Source organism: Balaenoptera musculus, chromosome 17, assembly GCF_009873245.2.
Source record: "Balaenoptera musculus isolate JJ_BM4_2016_0621 chromosome 17, mBalMus1.pri.v3, whole genome shotgun sequence".
Taxonomy (NCBI): Eukaryota; Metazoa; Chordata; class Mammalia; order Artiodactyla; family Balaenopteridae; genus Balaenoptera; species Balaenoptera musculus.
Window position 1 is genome coordinate 56,780,869 of NC_045801.1, and position 19,088 is coordinate 56,799,956.

Sequence of the window (19,088 nt, forward strand, 5' to 3'; positions counted from 1 at the left end):
GTGGAGAGAGAAGGCTGCCTGCCTCCATCCTCCATCCTGACCCATCCTGACCAGATCAGGGCCACGCAACCCCTCGGCCACCTCAGCCACCTTGGGCTTATTTAGGGTTAATGGAAGAGGCCAGACTACGTCAGGTGAGGGGTGAAGGAAAGCAATGCCGGTGTCAGAAATCAGGGCCCTGCGAGGAAATCTGACTCAAGACTCTGCATTTCAGAACATCAGCACAAATCAAGGCAATCATGAAATTCCAGCCTTCATTATTTTCATTTATTTCACAGGTGTCTTGACCATGAACCACTTTACCTGTGGACTAGAGAGAATCTCAAGTCAGAGAAAAAACAGCTCAGTTCACATAAGCTGCTTCGGTCATAGTTGTACAGTAGTAAACCGTAAACAGTAGAATTAATCGTTTGCTCCATTCTACGTGTTCAATCTTTCAGAATCAGAAAGCAGTGAATCGCTTTAAATTGTGAATGACTGCTCCGGAAAGAAAACAGACCCTCAAGGCCCTCACGAATACGCCTGTTGCCAGTCTCTGCACGGACTTAATTCCTAACCCACTAATTTTGAGCAGAGAAGTGCCTTCTGTAAGAAGAACTGCTGCTCCAGAAATAGACCCATCTGTTAGAACTGCTGGGGAGGGCGGTGCTAAGAAAAGCAGCTCAGGGTCACACTGTACAGGTTTCATGGTGATGACACAGCATTGCCAGCCAGAGCCGGGGAGCTGATTGACCTCAGGGAGGATCAGGGTAAAGAAGAGAGATCTAGGCAATTTAATGACAGCATCTTAGAACAGTCTGCCAGGCAGTGTGTGGTCCAGGAGCTCGAAGAACTTCAGAAGTCATCGAGCCCAGGCTCAACCTTTCCAAGTTACAGGACAGCTTGATCATGTCTGGAAATGTACAGATATCTCCAGAGGTGAGATGCACTTTTAGAAATCACTGATCGAGAAAATATATAATGACTAGGGATTTCTATTAATTCAGGAATGCTTTTGTTGTGGTTTTAGAAATCATTTTAAATCTACTCTATATTTAGGTATCATTTCCACATGATAAAATGAGCCCGCTTTAAATGTATAGTTCAGTGAGTTTTGACTAATGTCTCCACCTGAGTAACCACCACTCTGATCCAGGCCAGCATTCCTTGTGTCCTCTGCAGTCAGATGCCACCCCCCACCCCAGACAGGCAGCCACTGCCCTGACTTCTGTCACTAGAGATTAATTTTGCCTGTTGAAAATGGAATCATACAGTGTGCACTTTTTGGTGTGCAAAATACCAAATGTTGGCAACAGGAACTCTCATTCATTGCTCTTGAGAATGTAAAATGGTACAACCACTTTGTAAAGCAGTTCGGCACTTTCTTATAAAGGTAAATATATATTCACCATATGACCCAGTAATTCCACTCTTAAGATATTTACCTAAGAGATAAGAAAGCATGTCCACAAAAACACTTGTAGACAAATTTCATAACAGTTTTATTCATCGCCACCCCAAACTGGAAACCTGTGATACGTTATAAAATGGAATACTACACCACAATAAAAGGCAACTAATGACTGAAATAAGAAACAGTGGGTGAATCTCAAAAAAAATTATGCTAAGGTATAGAAGCCAGATACAAGGGGATACATTCTGCATTATTCCCTTTACAAAAATCTTTTTGTTATTTTTAAATTTTATTACCACAGAATCTATAAATGGCACATACAGGTGAGAGATTTTTAATCCCTGCTTGGTATACATTGGAATTTACCTACACACCTCACAGATCCAAAATCACTAATCTTGTTCAGTCCTCTTGTTTTACGAATAAAGAAAGAAAGTCCCAAGGTGGTGAGGTGACATGTATAAGGCTGCTCTCCCAGTAAGGAAAAGAATTGGAATCCCTACAACTTCTAACAGTTACCGATTTTTTTAGGACAGCATTTATCAGCCTTTGGAACCTGCTGAGGGTCTGAGTGGACGTGTTGGTTCTGAAAGAGCCATTGCAGCCTCTGCCAGGGGCGTGGCTTCCCATAAGGCAGGCTGAGGAAGCGTGTGTGATGCAACATGCTCACCTGTGAAGAATAATTGGACCCTCTTCTCTCTGGGAAGCTTGGATGTATGAGTGTTCACCCCTCGCCCATCCCAACACACACACACACACACACACACACACACACACACACACACACCAATCTCCAGATAAAACATACCTCAGGATCTTCTCAGTTGCCTTAGAAAAGGCAACTTGACGTTAACTCCAGGCAGCTGTCTGGTAAACTGGTCATGTGATGCTCAAAGTCATGCTTATGTACCTTCTGGAATATAGCTGTAATTGAACTTATCCCTGGACGTGTCATATAATCCTCCAAAATCCAGCTGTGTTTGCACTCTTGGAACTGAAGGTGACCTTCAGCAGTCATCTTGTCAGTCCTGTGTACCAGTCTGGGTTCTATCAGGAAAATAGAAACTACTCCGTGTACCCTAAGTATGAAATAATTCAAAACCAGCATGGAAGTTTGCCATGGAAAGGGAAGCAGAGAGAAGATGAAGAAGGAAGCCTTGGCCAAAGATCTTTCTTGGCCAAAGGAGGAAACCTATAGCCCCAAAGCAGTCGGTATGAGAGACATTCTGGAAGCTGCTGCAAAAGTGATGAATCCCCAGGAAGTTCTTTCCAACCATCGTAGCCCACAAGGCCAAAGTTGGGTGATTCTAAAGAGCTTTCCTGGGTGCTGCTGTGAATGTCCCATTGGGCATGTGGGAGATTCCGTGAGTCGGCTTGTAGCTGCCAGGAGCTTCAGCTTAATCAGGCAAATGTGTGGGGGACCCTAGCACGCTGTGGTTCCCAGCCGACAGTGGCCTCTCTCTACCTCGGACATCCCAGCTTTGTGAACATCTGTTCGAGCTGAGAGGAGAAGCCAGGACTGAAGCACAGATGGGCACGTTCAGACTTGGAGGCTGCAACTCCACCGGCAGCTTTGCTTGGTTTGGCCTCTTTGGGCAAGCTTGGATCCCTGTGGCAATCTGGGTGTTTATTTAGCTATTTTTTTCCTGTTCTCCTCCCATGGCTGGCTTTCCTTTAGCATAACAGTGAGTAGTCTGTAGACAAAGGATTTGTCTCCATTGGATGTAGTCAGGGGACTTTGAAAAGTACTTAACCACCATTTAAGGGGCCTCTGGTTCGACACGAGAACATTCTTCACCTAGGTAGAGAGAAGTCACTTGATTTCATTAAAGTTGAGGTGCTCATGCTAGTATATACTTTTATTCTCCAAAAATTAATCAAGCAAGTGTTATAGGGTGACTTTCATTTTAAATTTAAAATAGGGTAATTTTTATGTTTGGAAATTAATGTAAAAATAAGATACCCTTCCCCAATATTTCTACCATGTAATTATTTGTATTACATACCCTCCCAAATATATAATGTTGTTTATATTCTTTTATAACCTACTTTTTCCCCATTTCAATCAAGGTCCTGGGGGAAGCTGGTGGTGTTCTCAAGTGGGGTAATTGAGAAGAGTTTAATGAAGAGGCTCTTTATAAAGGTGTAGATAGGGCTAGAAGGAATCAGAAGGGATGGTGTGGTACCCCACAGGCAAAAGAGAAAAGCAAGGAGGAAGCAAAGTTGATCATTTTTCTTCATTTCCATTACCTAATTCTCTTTGGGCAACAGATTTCTTTGGAGCCCTTAGCAGGGGCCCAAAAAAGTATGGGCGTAATTGAGGAGATGACACACAAACACTTGCAACTGGTAGGTCTCCAAATTCCAAGGGATTTAGAGAGGATATTGGTCAGCTTCATTGTATTTTGGGGATTCGATACCTCTATACCAGCTATTTCCTCCTAACTAAGGAAAGGAGTTATACCAATGACATTTATTTTTCTATAATCAGTGCCAAGCTTTACTAATCAATTCAAGAAGCAAATGCTTGACATATTATTGCAAGGACTAGGAACAGAATGTTATACATAATACTTGTTATGGCACAAAAATACCACTGTGATTGTCATTTCCTAAAACAATCAGCAGTTTGACCCTTTACAAAATTCCTAAGATGTAGAATGAATTTGGCTCTATATGTTGTGTAATACTATTATATTAATTTCAAAAGACTTCATCTAACTGACTAATTGGTAGGAATCATCAAGTGATACTGGACAAGTCACATATCCCTTCTTAAAGCACTTTCTTCTCTTTGTGCTGGTAATACCACACTGTCTGGATTACTACTACTTTCCCCACTCTCTCTCTCTCTCTCTCTCTGGCTTCTCTTTCTCAATCTCCTACATGAAATATTGGATGCTGCAGTATCCTGGGCCTTCTAATCATCTCTAGCTGCATTTTTTTCCCTGGATGATCTCATCCAGATCTGTTTTAAGAAATCCTTCAGCTCCTGACTCCAAATGTATATCTCTAGCCCTGACTTCCCCTCAGTTCCAGGCTCATAGATCCGTGGTCCTACTTGCCACCTCCTCTTGATCACTAACAGGTATCTCAAAATAAGCATATCCCAAACAGAACCACAACTCACAAAGCTATAGAAGTCATCTTTAACACCGCCCCTTTTAACATTCCTCATACTCAGCACAACAGCAAGTACTGTTTGATCTGCCTCAAAAATGGATCTTTTTTTTTTTTTAATTTTTATTGGAGTAGAGTTGATTTACAATGTTGTGTTCGTTTCAGGTGTACAGCAAAGTGAATCAGTTATACGTATACATATATCCACTCTTTTTTAGATTCTTTTCCCGTATAGGCCATTACAGAGCACCAGAATGGATCTTGAATGTGTCTACTTTTCTCCATTCTCACTGCCCAAACCTGCTTCAAGCCGCCCTCTTCTCTGACCTGTGGGAGCATCACACTGGTGACCTTATTGTTCTCTCCCCAGAATAGAGTGATGTTTTCTTAAAGCCTAGATCATATAATGTCGTTCCCCTCCTTAAACCCCTTCAGTAGCTTCTTTATTTTAGGATCAAATCCAAATTCCTTACCTTCACCTACAAGACCCTGCATGATCTGGCCCTCCTTGCCTCTCCACATTATTTCAAACAGATCACACCCTCTCTCCTTTCCCTCTAAATTCACTGTCCTTTCTGGCCCTACAATATGTCAAGCTCTTCCCCATCTTCACACCTTTGCATTAACTCTTCCCTCTGCCTGGAAAACTCTAGCTCATAGCATGGCTGGCTTCTTCTCCAACCTTCAGGTCCTGGCTCAGAAGTCACTTTCTAGAGGCTTTGTCTGACCTAACGCAGCCCACCCCCATTTCCAATGACCTTACCATACCTGAAACAATCATCATTTATTATCATTTCTCTCTCTCTCCCACTAGGATGTAAGTTCCTGGAGAACAGCTTCTTTTCTTTCTGTCACCAGCCCCTGGAATATTCCTTGCTAAATAGCTACCTGGTTTAATGAATAAAGGAATACCATCAGCAAAAAGGCTTGGAATGAATCAGAAAGTGTTTTCATCTATCATGACTTCATTTCCAGATGGATATTTGGACTCTCAGATACCTGTAATTTTGGTTTGAGTCATTAATTCCCTTAAGTGGAAGATAATTTTTAATAGTATAGCTTCATTGTTTGAAAAATGGGCAGAAAGCATTCCTAGGGTGAGGATTTGTTCATTAATATTGTTAAGTTGTTATATGCTTTGAATAAAAAACACCAAGCAGAATTCTTTTTCGGGAACCTTGGGGTTGGGGTGGGGGGCAGGGCAGGATTTAAACTCTCCCCCTTTGGCTCATCTTACATCTCAGGCGTTTGGATCAGTGGCTCAAGGAGATCAGGGAGCCTGAAATTTGTGAACTGTCTCCTTAGAATAAACACCGATGCCTCAGGATCATTTACTTTAAAGTCTCCTAATTCTGTCTCAGCTCCCCTCACATCCCTCTCTCAGCTTCTGCCCATCTCTTCGCTGCTGCAGCTCCTAGAGCTCAGTACTGCCCATTGCAGCGGGGAGCACAGGCAGGCTGTCCGAGATGTCCGGGAGCTACAGTGGGAATGGCTAGGTTGCCGTGTCAGGAATGCCGGCCACCTGGCCAGAGCCCCTGGGACCCCTAGGCCACTGGGCTCATGAAGCCCGCAGGAGGCCTGGGCTCCTTCTGCTGTCACTAATCTTTCCCAGCAGACTGTGGCCATGTGCCACCATGCTCTGTCCTACACTTGCCACCCTGAAAGTGACCATTCCCAGCACACAGGATACTCCTCACTTCGGGAAGTTGCCAGGTACCTTGTTTCAATTGAGAAACATAGAGAAAGACTTGGGTGCGGGTGGGTGGCTGGCTGGATCAGGATATTAATCGCATCATAGTAACTGATGAATCATCCTCTAAGTGTGTAAATGATTGCTTTCTAGAACAGGGCTTGAGCGCAGAAATCCTACTAGACTTGTAAACAACGCTACATCAATTCCGTCAGTTCAAGGAAGGTGTCATGACTATTATGTTGATTGGTCAGGGTAGGCTTACCGTTGAAACAACCCATTCCCAAACGTCAGTGGCTTAACCCCGTAAAGGATTTCTCATGTCACAATCCAATCAGGTCAGCGGGGGTGATGAAAGGGTGTCTCTGCTCCACACAATTCTCCAGGGACCCAGGCCCCTTCCTCAGAGTACAGAGGTTCTTAACCTGGACTCCACAGGTCCCGGAAAAGGGGTGGACAGAATTCAGGGAGTCTGTGAACTTGGATGGGAGAAAAAGTATACCTTTATTGTCATTAATCTTTTAACTATAATTTAGCATTTCCTGCAATTATGATCGAAGACATCAAACCACAATAATGTTAATGCCACCTGTGACTTTACTACCAATAGAAATCACGGATATTTTCATATCACCTTACAATTTTAGCAGATATCATGCAATATCATTTATGCTTAACACTACTTTGAAATTATGAGAGTTACTAGACTCACTTAAAGATCTTTGTTATTTAATGGGTTAAAGAGTACATATATTACCATTTCACAAAATTTTAAAATATTTTGACAGCTATTTCAGTACTCTTGCAGTTTTTCATAATCCTATGTATTTTATTTTAAACATTAAAAAACATTATTCAAGAAGGGGTCCATGGAATTTAACAGACTGCCAGAAGAGTTCATGGCAAATGAAAGATTAAAAATCCCTGATCTAAACAACAAGTTCTGACTATATAGCACAGGGAACTATATTCAATATCCTATGATAAACCATAATGGAAAAGAATATTTAAAAAAAGAATGTGTGTGTGTATATATATATATATGTATAACTGAATCACTTTGTTGTACAGCAGAAATAAACACAACATTGTAAATCAACTATACTTCAATTTTAAAAATATTGAAAATTTAAAAATCTCTGATCTAGTGGTTCTACCGTCCCCTAAGTCCTTGGGTATCCCCTACCTCTAGTCAGCAGAGCGGGCTTGGGTGACATTGAGAAGTAGTTTAGGGACGAGGCTTAGAAGGAATGTGTGTCACTTCTGCCCATGTTCCCCTGGCCCTGACCCCACCTAACTGCAAGGGAGGCTGGGAAATGAAGTCTAGTCTGTTCCCAGGTGAAAACGGGATGGGGCTTGGTGAGTACATGGATGTGATTGTCACCGTGCCCATGGAAACAATCGGCAAAGAGACAGCAGTCCAACGACAAGCACTCTCCCTGGAGAAAACTCACTCCCTGTCAAATTCACTCCGGGAAGTATAATCATAATAAGACCATAATAGCTGCCATTGGTTGAATAATTACTCCCGTCATTATTGCGCTAAATGATTCACTTTCATGACCTCATTTAATCCTCATAATAACCTTATGAGACAGGTACTATTGTTCCTACTTGATAAATAAGGAAACCAGGACCTGAGAAAGTCAGTCCAGAATCGGTGCTCTCAATCACTGGGCTGGACTGTTCTGGAAAACTTCTGAGATCCTTGTAAGAGAAGATGGAACTGTATCCTGGTGGAGAGGGTGGTTCCTGGAACCAGACTCCCAAACTTTACATCCCAGCTTTGCTGGAAGCTGGCTCATAGACAGGGCAAGTTTTACCGAAGCTTTCCATGAATCTGTAAAATGGTGATAATAATAGCATCCATCTTTTAGGATTAAATGAGATAAATTCTTAGACTAGCACCTGGCACATAGTAAGTGCTCAGTGAATGTTAGACACTGTCATTAATGCCTAAATGACACTGTGACCACCTTCATGAAAGTGAACTAAATATTCCAGCAGGGCTCAGTATTCATGGAGGATGCAAGAAAATCTCTGAGGTCACCAAGATCCTCACCAGCCGGGGGGTTTCCTAGAATGGTGTGCTGAGTTATGGTCAAGAGAATGGGACACTGCTACTTTTCTAATGAAGGAAAAAATTAAAATTGTTGGGTTAGTTTTCACCTTAATGTAACTTTCTCTCCCATTTATAGAACTCCATGAAGGTGATGTTCAAATGCCTCTGGAAAAACTGTGGGAAGGTTCTGAGCACTGCAGTGGGTATCCAGAAGCACATCCGGACCATTCATCTTGGGTAAGGCAACCCTCCCTTCAGAGCTTGGCGTATGTCCATCAGTTCGATCCAGGGTCACTTGCACTCAGAATTACACACCACACTGTGCCTTAAAAATTCTGAACATAGGAATAGGGACTAAGCCTGCTTGATCTTCCTAATCACTATGGAGATGCCCTCTGCAGATAATATAGGCCAGTATGGCAAGTGGAAAGAACGTGGACTTAAATTTGTAAAGCTTCCCTAGTATACTCACTAAGTCAGGGGTCCCCAATCCCAGGACAGAGGATCGGTACTGGTCCGCGGCCTGTTAGGAACTGGGCCGCACAGCAGGAGGTGAGCGGCAGGTGAGCGAGCGAAGCTTCACCTGTCGCTCCCCATCTCTCCCCATCGCTCGCATTACCGCCTGGACCATCCCCCTCCACCACCCGCTCTGTGGAAAAATTGTCTTCCAGAAACTGGTCCCTGGTGCCAAAAAGGTTGGGGACTGCTGCACTAAGTCATATTAAACAAGTCACTGCTTGGAGCCTCAGGTCCTTCTGAAAAGGAGGCTAATAATATCAGCCCTGCAGGGGCATGTGTGAGGGTCAAAAATAAAATGTATGTTAGAATGATTTGTAAAAGATGGACCACTAGGGTAGGGTAGAGTAGGGTAGGGTAAGGGGTCCTTGGACCCCCTGAAATTGTCTGTAAAATTAGATGTGCACTTTTTTCCCAGTGGAGTGTATTCGTGACTTTGAGCCTCAAAGGCAGATATAACCTGAAAAGGGTTTAAGAACCACAGTGACAATCAGTGCTGCTGTTGCTATTCTTATGATACCTGATGACCTGCTCTATCATTTTCTGTTGCCCAAATAAGTCCTTTATTTGTACAACTGACACTTCCTTGTGTTATATAAAAACCATTCTAAGGAAAGATGAAACTAAGTTTCTAGCAACAGGGATTGGGGGCCACTCCAGAGGGGCAATGGTAGTTCAGTTGCCTTGTGCTTTAGTCTCTGGGTTTTTCTTGTCCAGGGATCTGGAACTGAGAAGAGACCTTGAGAAGCTGTAAGTCATAACCAGTGTGCATAAGGCAAATCCAAATACATGACCAGTCCCCCAAAATGCTTGGACACAGAGGAGCCCTTTTAAAAAGATGAGTGTTGAGAAATAAACACTACAGTCACTTTGCCCAGCAAGGGATAAATTTAGGGAATGCATCATCCATAAAAAAAGTGGTAGAAAAAGAAAACAAGAACTGGTTCTAAGGTGATTTTTCTGATTCGTGTGGATCGGCTCCTTCAGTGACTGGAGAGAAGCAGAGATCTATCTCCCTCACCTGTAGGCTTGGGATGCTGGAGACACAGCCAGACCCTTCCAGGGCACAGCACGTGGAAAGTCACCAAGCGCCTTGGGTGTGGCCCAGCAAAGCAGGGCATCTGCTCCGCTAGCCTGAGGGTCCACTTCATCCTCCAGGAAACACCACACTGAAACACTGCGGGGCAGAATGCGCTCCTGTTCCTAAAGCCCTCGGAGAAGGAGATCCTGCAGCTTCTCCCCTCAAACCTCACTGTCAGCACAGCTCACAGAGTAAATAGCTCAGAGTTCTTTAAAGGTTTAGGAAGGGCTTCTGGAAGCTATAATCAGGACCTGGGGTATTTGTTTTAAAGTCCCTCTGCCCAACGCTTCGAATCCTATTCAGCACTACACAGAAACACATGCCATATATATGTATTTATAGATTATAAACGGCATCACAGGATTTTCCTTTGAGCTTCCAGGGTGCTCTCATGGTGGGTGAAATTCAACGTGCAGCCGCTGTATTCACTTCCCTGGGATTCCCTTTTTACTCTTCACATTGCCTTGGTGAATTAGGATTCACATCCCTGCCAGCCATCGCACAGGAATGGGCCTGGGTTAGCAGGACTCCAAGCCTGCTCTGTATGTATATGAAGCTCTCATGGACCTGGGTAGGGGTGGGAAGGGGCCCGCCTTTGCCTTAATCCATGTCCTCCATGATGTGACTGTAGGAGGATGGGGCATTTTTAATGAGTGTTGGCTGTGGGACCTAGGGGAAGAAGGGGGCATTCCAGAACTCCCAAATATGTGTCTTGCATCTGATGTAGCTGCAGTGCACACCATGCCAGTATAAAAAGTACACTGTTTTTGTCTTAAGTCTCACTCCATTCTTATACACCAGGGGCTGATCCTGATTTATCCCCGTGTAGGACACACAATTTCCCCCAGGCCTGTGTGTCTATTAGTAGCACTCAGGCAGCCAGTAGCAACTCGGCCTGCCCTTTACTGGAGAGGAAGTGGGGACAGGAATAGAACAGATGCACATTCTTCAGCCCACTCTCTGGGGTCTTCCATGCTCTGCTTGTAGGAAAGGCAAGCCCAGCCTGACCTGATACGGCGCAGACACCTCCCTAGACGCCTCAGCCTGAGACCTCAGGGGACACGGAACGGGGCTGGGAGAAGCCGCCAATGTGGCGAAACAGAAAGGCTGAGGAGAAGGGGAGATTTGTGTTTTAAGTTCTGTACAGGGATTGTAAGTGGGAAAAAAGTTTATTCCGAGTCAGTGTCCTGAGCCTGTCGGAAATGGTCATGAAATTTGGGGATGCCCCAGGGAAGGGAGATGTGCAGAGGCTATCCCATAAAACCAAGTGGCCAGATGTGCACCATTTCCCTAGAAATTCATAAATCCAATAAATGTTATTATTTATTCGACAGTTATTTTATGCAAAGCTTTCTGTGGAAAAGTACAATTTTCCATGTCTCAGGGAGAAAAACTGCGGAAGTACTAGAAGATATTTTTCCTGATGATAGTAAACATTGAGGCTTCTTTTTTTATACATATAAATTTATTTATTAATTTTTGGCTGCCTTGGGTCTTCGTTGCTGCCTGTGGGCTTTGTCTAGTTGCGGCGAGCGGGGGCTACTCTTCATTGCGGTGCGTGGGCTTCTCACTGCGGTGGCTTCTCTTGTTGCGGAGCACGGGCTCTAGGCGCGTGGGCTCCAGTAGTTGTGGCACGCAGGCTCTAGAGCGCAGGCTCCGTAGTTGTGGCTCACGGGCTTAGTTGCTCCACAGCATGTGGGATCTTCCCGGACCAGGGATTGAACCTGCGTCCCCTGCATTGGCAGGCAGATTCTCAACCACTGCGCCACCAGGGAAGTCCCAACATTGGGGCCTTTTAACATCAGCCTTATTTTTATTTAATACGCACTCAGTGCTTATTATGTGTGTGGTACACTTCTAAGCACGTATGAAGTAGGCTCTCCATACCTGCAGCTGTGGAACCCACAGATTCGGAGGGCCAGCTGTGCTACGTCTATTTTATATAAGGGTGCAGGCTGCCAAAATCACACACACAGCTAGAAGCTGTCAGGATTTGAACCCAGGAGATCCGACTCCAGAATTCATGCTGGGAATCACTGTGCTATAACATCAGCTTCCTTCGTTCATTCGTTCAACATTTAATAGGCACCTACTGTAGGCCAGATGCACTGATATGTGTGGTGTGACACAAAGATGAACAAGACATAGCCCTAGAGAATCAGTCTTAAGGAGGCGACAGGGGTTTAAAAACAATTACAGAAATGTACCAAGTCATTACATAAGTGAATTAAATAAACTGAACGCACCTCACAGGGAGCTCAGAGGATCTAACAGTTCGGAAATTAAGTCCTAACACCTAACGTGCAAAATACTTCCCCGATTTGAGAGCTCAGGTCCCTTCCACCTCCCGCCTCTCGCCCGGCCACTGTCAACTGCTCCACAGCCTGCTTGCTGGCCTCCCACCCCTCTTGCCCTCCTCTCCTCTATTCTCTCTCCAGACAATTGCCAGAGTGATCCTTTTAAAAAGTAACTTATGTCGGTGAGTCTATTTCTGTTTTGTAAATAAGTTCATTGGTATCATTTTTTTAGATTCCATATATAGGTGGTAGCATATGATATTTGTCTTTGTCTGTCTTACTTCACTTAATATGAAAATCTCTAGGTTGCTACAAATGGCATTAGATAGCATTAGAAAACAAACTTATGGTTACCAAAGGGCATAGCATGAGAGGGGGTGAACTGGGGAGAGATAAATTAGGAGCTTGGGATTAACAAATACACAGTACTGTATGTAAAACAGATAAACAACAAGGACTTACTGTATAGCACAGGGAACTATACTCAATATCTTGTAATAACCTATAATGGAAAAGAGTCTGAAAAAGAATATATATATGCTTTATATATATATATAATATATTAAAATATATATATATATATAATTGAATCACTTTGCTGTACACCTGAAATATTGCTACAATTTATGTCAAAGAGTGTTCTGCCTATGTTTTCCTCTAGCAGTTTTATGGTGTCATGTCTTACATTTAGGTCTTTAATCCATTTTTAGTTTATTTTTGTGTATGGTGTTAGGGAGTGTTCTTATTTCATTCTTTTACATGTTGCTGTCCAGTTTTCCCAGCACCACTTATGGAAGAGACTGCCTTTTCTCCATTGTATATTCTTGCCTCCGTTGTCGCAGGTTAATTGACCACAAGTGCGTGAGTCTATTTCTGGGCTCTCTATTCTTTTCCATTGATCGATGTGTCTGTTTTTGTGCCAGTGCCATACTATTTTGATTACTATAGCTTTATACTGAAGTCAGGGAGCATGATTCTTCCAGCTGTGTTCTTTCTGAAGATTGTTTTAGCTATTTGGAGTCTTTTGTGTTTTCATACAAATTTTAAAATTATCTGTTCTAGTTCAGTGAAAAATGCCATTGGTATTTTGATAGGGATTACATTGAATCTGTAGATTGCCTTGCGGAGTGCAGTCATTTTAACAATATTAATTCTTCCAATCCAAGAACACAGTATATTTTTCCATCTGTTTGTGTTGTCTTCAATTTATTTCATCAGTGTCATACAGTTTTCTGAGTACAGGTCTTTTACCTCCTTAGGTAGATTTATTCCTACGTATTTTATTCTTTTTGATGTGTTCCATTATGGGTTTCTTGTCTGCCTCTCCCCCTAGACTATATGTTCCACCAGGGCAGAGTCTATTTATGTTTTGTTCACTGTAAGAGTGGGACTCTAAAAAAAAGAGCCAGGACATAGTAGACTCTCAATAAATTGTTGTTGAATAATTGATTGATTGGTTGATTAATTGCATACATTGCTTTAAGAAGTCAAGGAAGGCTTCCCTGGAAGTGGACAGTTGAGTGTTGCAGGATAGGTAAGAGTTTGCCAGGCAGACAGAACAGAGGAAAAGCATTCCAGACAGAAGGAACAGCATGTGATGGTGCCAGATTTCAAGGCAAGAAAATGGCTTGGGTGAGTAGGATTGTTTTGCTCTCTTTTGCATTAGGCGTGTTGGGGAGTCTGATACAGTGATGGAGAGGAGACTTTTACTACACTGAGATCAAGCTCAACACAGACTCGGTGGCAGACGGACTGAGCAGCCTGGCCCCGGTTTCGCCCTCCCAGTCCCTGGCTTCGCCTCCTACTTTCCCCATCCCAGATTCCAGCAGAACAGAAACTCCTTGTGCCAAAACTGAGACAAAATTGATGACACCCTTGAGCCGCTCCGCTCCCACCACCCTCTACCTCGTGCACACCGACCACGCTTACCAGGTGACTGGCAAGGGACCGTGAGAGTAATCACTTTACTCCTGACCAAAAGCAGTAGCATTCTGACCTCTGAGTAAAGGATAACTCAGTGGAAAAACAGCATCCAAGAGAGCCCAGTAGCAGAGTTCGCTTTTTCTTTTTCTCCTTTTAAAGCCAGAATCTCGCACGGATGAAACCTTGTAGGTCCTTGGACTTTGCAATACTGATTGAAGATCCGATCCCTGAGACGCTGTTATGAGAATTAAAATCCTTAATACTGTAAAACTCTCAGAAGGGTGCCTGGCACGTGATATAAGTACCTGTTAAATAAAAAATAAAATAAGTGAAAAGATGAGCCTTGAAAAGTGCTGACACAATGCCACCCTCGTCCTGCACCCCAGTCTGGGACTTAGTGCCCTCCCTTCTGAACTGGTAACTAACTCTGTCAGACTGGAGCTGTGGTTGTCAGTGTTCCCCAAATCAACAGTGTTGGCATCACCTGGAAACTTGTTAGAAATGTACATTTCTTGGGTTTGCCCCAGACCTGTGGGACCAGAAGGAGGGGTGGGGCTGAGCAGTCTGTGCTTAACAGACCCTCTAGGGGATTCTGCTTCATTCCAAAGTCTCACAAGACCTTAGAGACAAATCCTGCAAATACAGGACACGGCTAAAGCTCCTTTTCCCCCAGCAATTATTAACTCTTTTAAGTGTTGATTTAGTAAAGTTTCAATACACTCAAATTTTTAAAAAAATTTTCCCATAATTATCAACCACCTTACGTAACTTTTTAGAAGAAAAATCTCCTGTACATATTTGTAATTGTGTTGTCCCACCCTTGTTTTATAAACACTTTCCATAGAACTGAATATATAACCGAATTCAATTAAATCAAAACATTAAATTGTTTTAATCATTCTTTTGTTAGGGATCTACTTTTTAGTCCATCCAGCTTTTTAATTATCATTAGTAAATCTACAGAGGATACTTCTGTGCCAGTAGCTTTATTTTTTCTTTGAATTTCCAGAAGAGTAATTATCGAGTCTTAGGATATAACATGAACAGCTATGTATTGCCAAAATATTTTCCAGTGGTGCCAGTTAGAAAACCACTGTCACTAGCAACTGTATATATAAAAGTAGAAAAACTAAAGCTGTAGAGGAAGAATTCAGCCATTTATTTAGTAGACTTCAACTCAAGAGCAATGGAATAGAACTAATTATTAAATTAGTTGATGCAATAACTTTCATTCCTGACTCTTCTTACGGCGGTCAAAAGAATTATTCATTCCTTTGTTCTTGTTTGTCAGTGTTGCATTTAGGTCCGAAATCGTGGGCTTGAACCAACTTAATTAAATTATTCTGCTTATCTATACAATGAGAGTTGGAACACACACTAAGGGATCTAGAAGTTCCTTCCCAAACCATTTATTCACAATATTGGGATATTCTCTGTTTACAGATATTATAAATGCTCAGCATAAAAATATTAGAAACATAAGCAAAGAAAGAAAATCCATCCTTAGTCCCAACAACAAGAAAGCCCCTTGGTTCATATTTTTGGTATGTCCTTCAAAAGTATTCTATGTGTGTATGTATACTCATTTTTTAAAAAAAAAATGGAATCTATTTTAGTACTGTTTTCACTATGCTTTGTTTTTTCCACTTAATATCTCATGAACGTTTTCCCACGCCAATGAGTGTTCTTCAACAACATCATTTTTAATGGCTCCATGGCCATATCATGATATATCTACCCTTTTCCCTATTATTGGACATGTGTTTCCAGTTTTGTTAAATATAATACATAGTTCTGCACTGAACATCCTTATATCCATTTCCTGAGAATAAATTCTAGAAGTGGAATAGCTAACATACAGAACACTAAGAATTTTTATATGTATTGCCAATTACCCTCCCAAAGTGTTGTAATTTACAACCTACCATCACTGCATAAAAAAGTGACTTCCCAACTTGATAGTGAGGAATTGTATATCACAGATGTCCTAAAATAGGTATATGTATGTATAAGCAAATTTCTTTTCAGAAATCGGTAGTCAAAAACTTTCTCCTTCATACCTTAGATGCTTAGATGTATAAAAAAGTTTATCTCTAGCTACTCTTATTGACTGTGTTTAATTTCCTCCTATTATAATTTAGTCATTAATATAGCTGAGAGTATTTCTGAGGCCCTACTTTGGAAATGACAGCTTAAGACTCTGGGGAGAAATGTTCTTTCATAACAACTCTCTCTGTTTTCTATTTGACAGGCCACGCCCCCTGTGAACATTCCAGGATCGGCCAAGTTCACCCCCAATGGCAGCAGCTTCAGCATTTCTTGGCAGTCTCCTCCAGTTACCTTCACAGGCATTCCAGTAAGTAGAAAAGCAAAAAGCCAGAAATCTGGTCAAAGCCAAACGTATATTTAGAGAACAAATTGTAGAAACATGCAAGAAAAAGACAAAAATTGGAATGCCAGAAGAATTCTTTTTTTTTTTTTTTTGTAATGATATTTGTAAACTCAGCGAGGTGTCTCGTGGTTCAGACAGGCCCAACTTCTTTGTAAAAAGGTGTTTTGACTGGAATTTTAGAAACTAAAAGACAGTTTCATCTGTTGATAAACAACTTGTTGGAAATATATCAAGATTTTTTGTGTGGGTGGTGTATTTGTATGTTTCCAAAAGGCTTTATAAAATTAATAGCCGAACTCAGACCCTGAACATAAAAGAAAGAGACCCTATACATAAATGGCATTTATCATTATGAGTAACTTTATAAGATTTGACTTTGAAATTATTGTTTGTGGGTATGTCATTTTGCAAGTTCAAATAGTAGAAATTGAAATCACTTTCTTTCTTCCAAAGCCTGAATAGTCCATGCTGATGGGTAATTTGCAAATAAATGAGTGCTGAAATATGCCATCGGGTTTAAGTAGTATATAAGAATTGATTTGACATAGTAAATGATTACTGTCTGAAAACTCAGCATGAATTTGCTTGATTCTTAACTATTCATTTAAAAAGATATTGGGTCTTTTATAGATTATCACAGAATATCCATAGACCCCCATCCCGCTGATGCTCAAGGGGGTTTATAACTCCTGATAAGGTTCAGGAAAGTGGCTTATGATAATAGACATTAACCTTATTTTCTCCTCTCCACCCCTCTCCCTAAGGACCTCACAAAAGCTTCTTATTGCAACCACTGGCAACTCCCAGAGGTTTCCAGCAAATATCAAGGCCTCCTGTGGAGCTGATAAAAATGAAAGTGGCTCAGTCAATTACGCTGTGCTCTGTCAATGAATATTTATTAAATTCCCTAGAGGAATAGTCAACAATAAAAAGCATCCTGCTGGCAGCAATTCGAGAATTTGTGGCTTCCAGAAAATACTCCTAGAATAGGATTTTTAAACAGGATCATGGATCTGGAGTAATTATGAAAGGTGCCTCCTTCACGAAGAGTGGGAACTGCTGGTTGTTCTCAAAAAGCAAGAATACGATGAATGCCCTGTTAGTAAACATTTAAAAAGAATAGCTTAGACATGTAGGTATTAGTTTTGTTTCTGGCAGGAACAATGATCCCCTAAGGTGGGTGTCAGAGGTAAACGATCAGCCCTTTTGGCGACTTTTTTTTTCTTTTTTTGGATAGACATAAAGAGACCCAGAGTGGCTCTCGACGTGACATTTGAGACAACCCTTCTAAGCCAGCAAGGCAGCTGCAATCACAGAATGACAGAGACCTGCTATTCTGAATTCTGTTCCTTCCCTTCTTTGATTTGAGCAGAATTTTCAAGGGCATCCCCCTAAAGCTCATCTGGTGTAAAAACAAGTATAGTGTGTAGACAGAACAGCCCAGTTCAGACTTCCTTTCAAATTACCTCTATGACCAGCCCAAATGGAATATTTCCCCCTTTCTTCTATTAATTAAATCATCTCCTTCTGAAGTATAGTGTGACATCACGCTGTGTGGTTTTTTTTTTTTTTAATTGGGGTATAGTTGTTTTACAGTGTTGTGTTAGTTTCTCCTGTACAGTGGAGTTCCCTGTGCTATACAGCAGGTTCTGATTAGTTATCTATTTTATACATATTAGTGTATACATGTCAATCCGAATCTCGCAGTTCATCCCACCACCCCCCGCTTTCCCCCTTGGTGTCCATACATTTGTTCTCTACATCTGTGTCTCTATTTCTGCCTTGCCAACTGGTTCATCTGTACCATTTTTCTAGATTCCACATATATGCGTTAATGTACGATATTTGTTTTTCTCTTTCTGACATTTCACTAGTTCCATGTCCTCCAAAGTTCCTAAATGTCTTACACGGTAGGATACCAGCCAGGATCCCTCCTCTTGTTGGTTTTTCAACAGTGAAATTTTAAAACTCTTCTCTCTGTGGACACTGTGGACAGAGTCCCTCATTTTGCTATCAATTGGTTACCAGGGACGTTCTGGACTAGAGCTTTGACAGAAAGTACATAGAGTAACTGAGTTAACTAGGTATCCCACTAAAATCCTATGTGAGCTTCTAATTTATCCTGTCGCCAGAGAATTCCCAATCTATCTGGTTTTAGACCGTTTCAGCAGTCAAGCTTGCCATTGCTATCTAAAAATAAAGGTGAGGGGATGGAGGGAGCTGCCATTTTCGAAGGCTTTTGTTTTATTCTAGAAAGAAGACAAGGAGGCTTACTACTAAAAATGTTCTTCATGTTGCCCTACTCTCTATCAATGCTTTTTTTAAAAGAAAAAAAAAAAAACTGGCTGTTTGCTGTCCGCCCCCTTCTACAGGGGGCTGGATCTCACAACTCCACACCACCCAGGCATAGGACTGTCACATGTCCACTGGCTGGGTGCCAGCAACCGTCCCTGAATTCTCCAGGGGCGCTAGTCCCGCCTCTAGAAGACAGGGAGCCAGGCTGACTCTGAGAACATGTGAATCCCCACCTCCTAAATTCGTGTAATAGGATTTTCAGCCAGAAGCTCTAAAAGTTTTAAATGATAAGGTACTAGTATTAGTGGTGGCTTCAACT

At 42.0% G+C, this 19,088-nt stretch overlaps 1 protein-coding gene across 1 annotated transcript in view; it reads left to right on the top strand.

Moving 5' to 3' along the window:
• Positions 1-19,088, top strand: part of ZNF704 (zinc finger protein 704) — a 210,123-nt gene that overhangs the window by 182,105 nt on the left and 8,930 nt on the right. Inside the window, exons 5-9 of the mRNA XM_036830636.1 lie at positions 8,402-8,502; positions 11,471-11,490; positions 11,771-11,783; positions 13,857-14,091; positions 16,334-16,438. Of these exons, the coding sequence (XP_036686531.1) occupies positions 8,402-8,502; positions 11,471-11,490; positions 11,771-11,783; positions 13,857-14,091; positions 16,334-16,438 (474 nt within the window). The remainder of the gene's footprint in view (positions 1-8,401; positions 8,503-11,470; positions 11,491-11,770; positions 11,784-13,856; positions 14,092-16,333; positions 16,439-19,088) is intronic.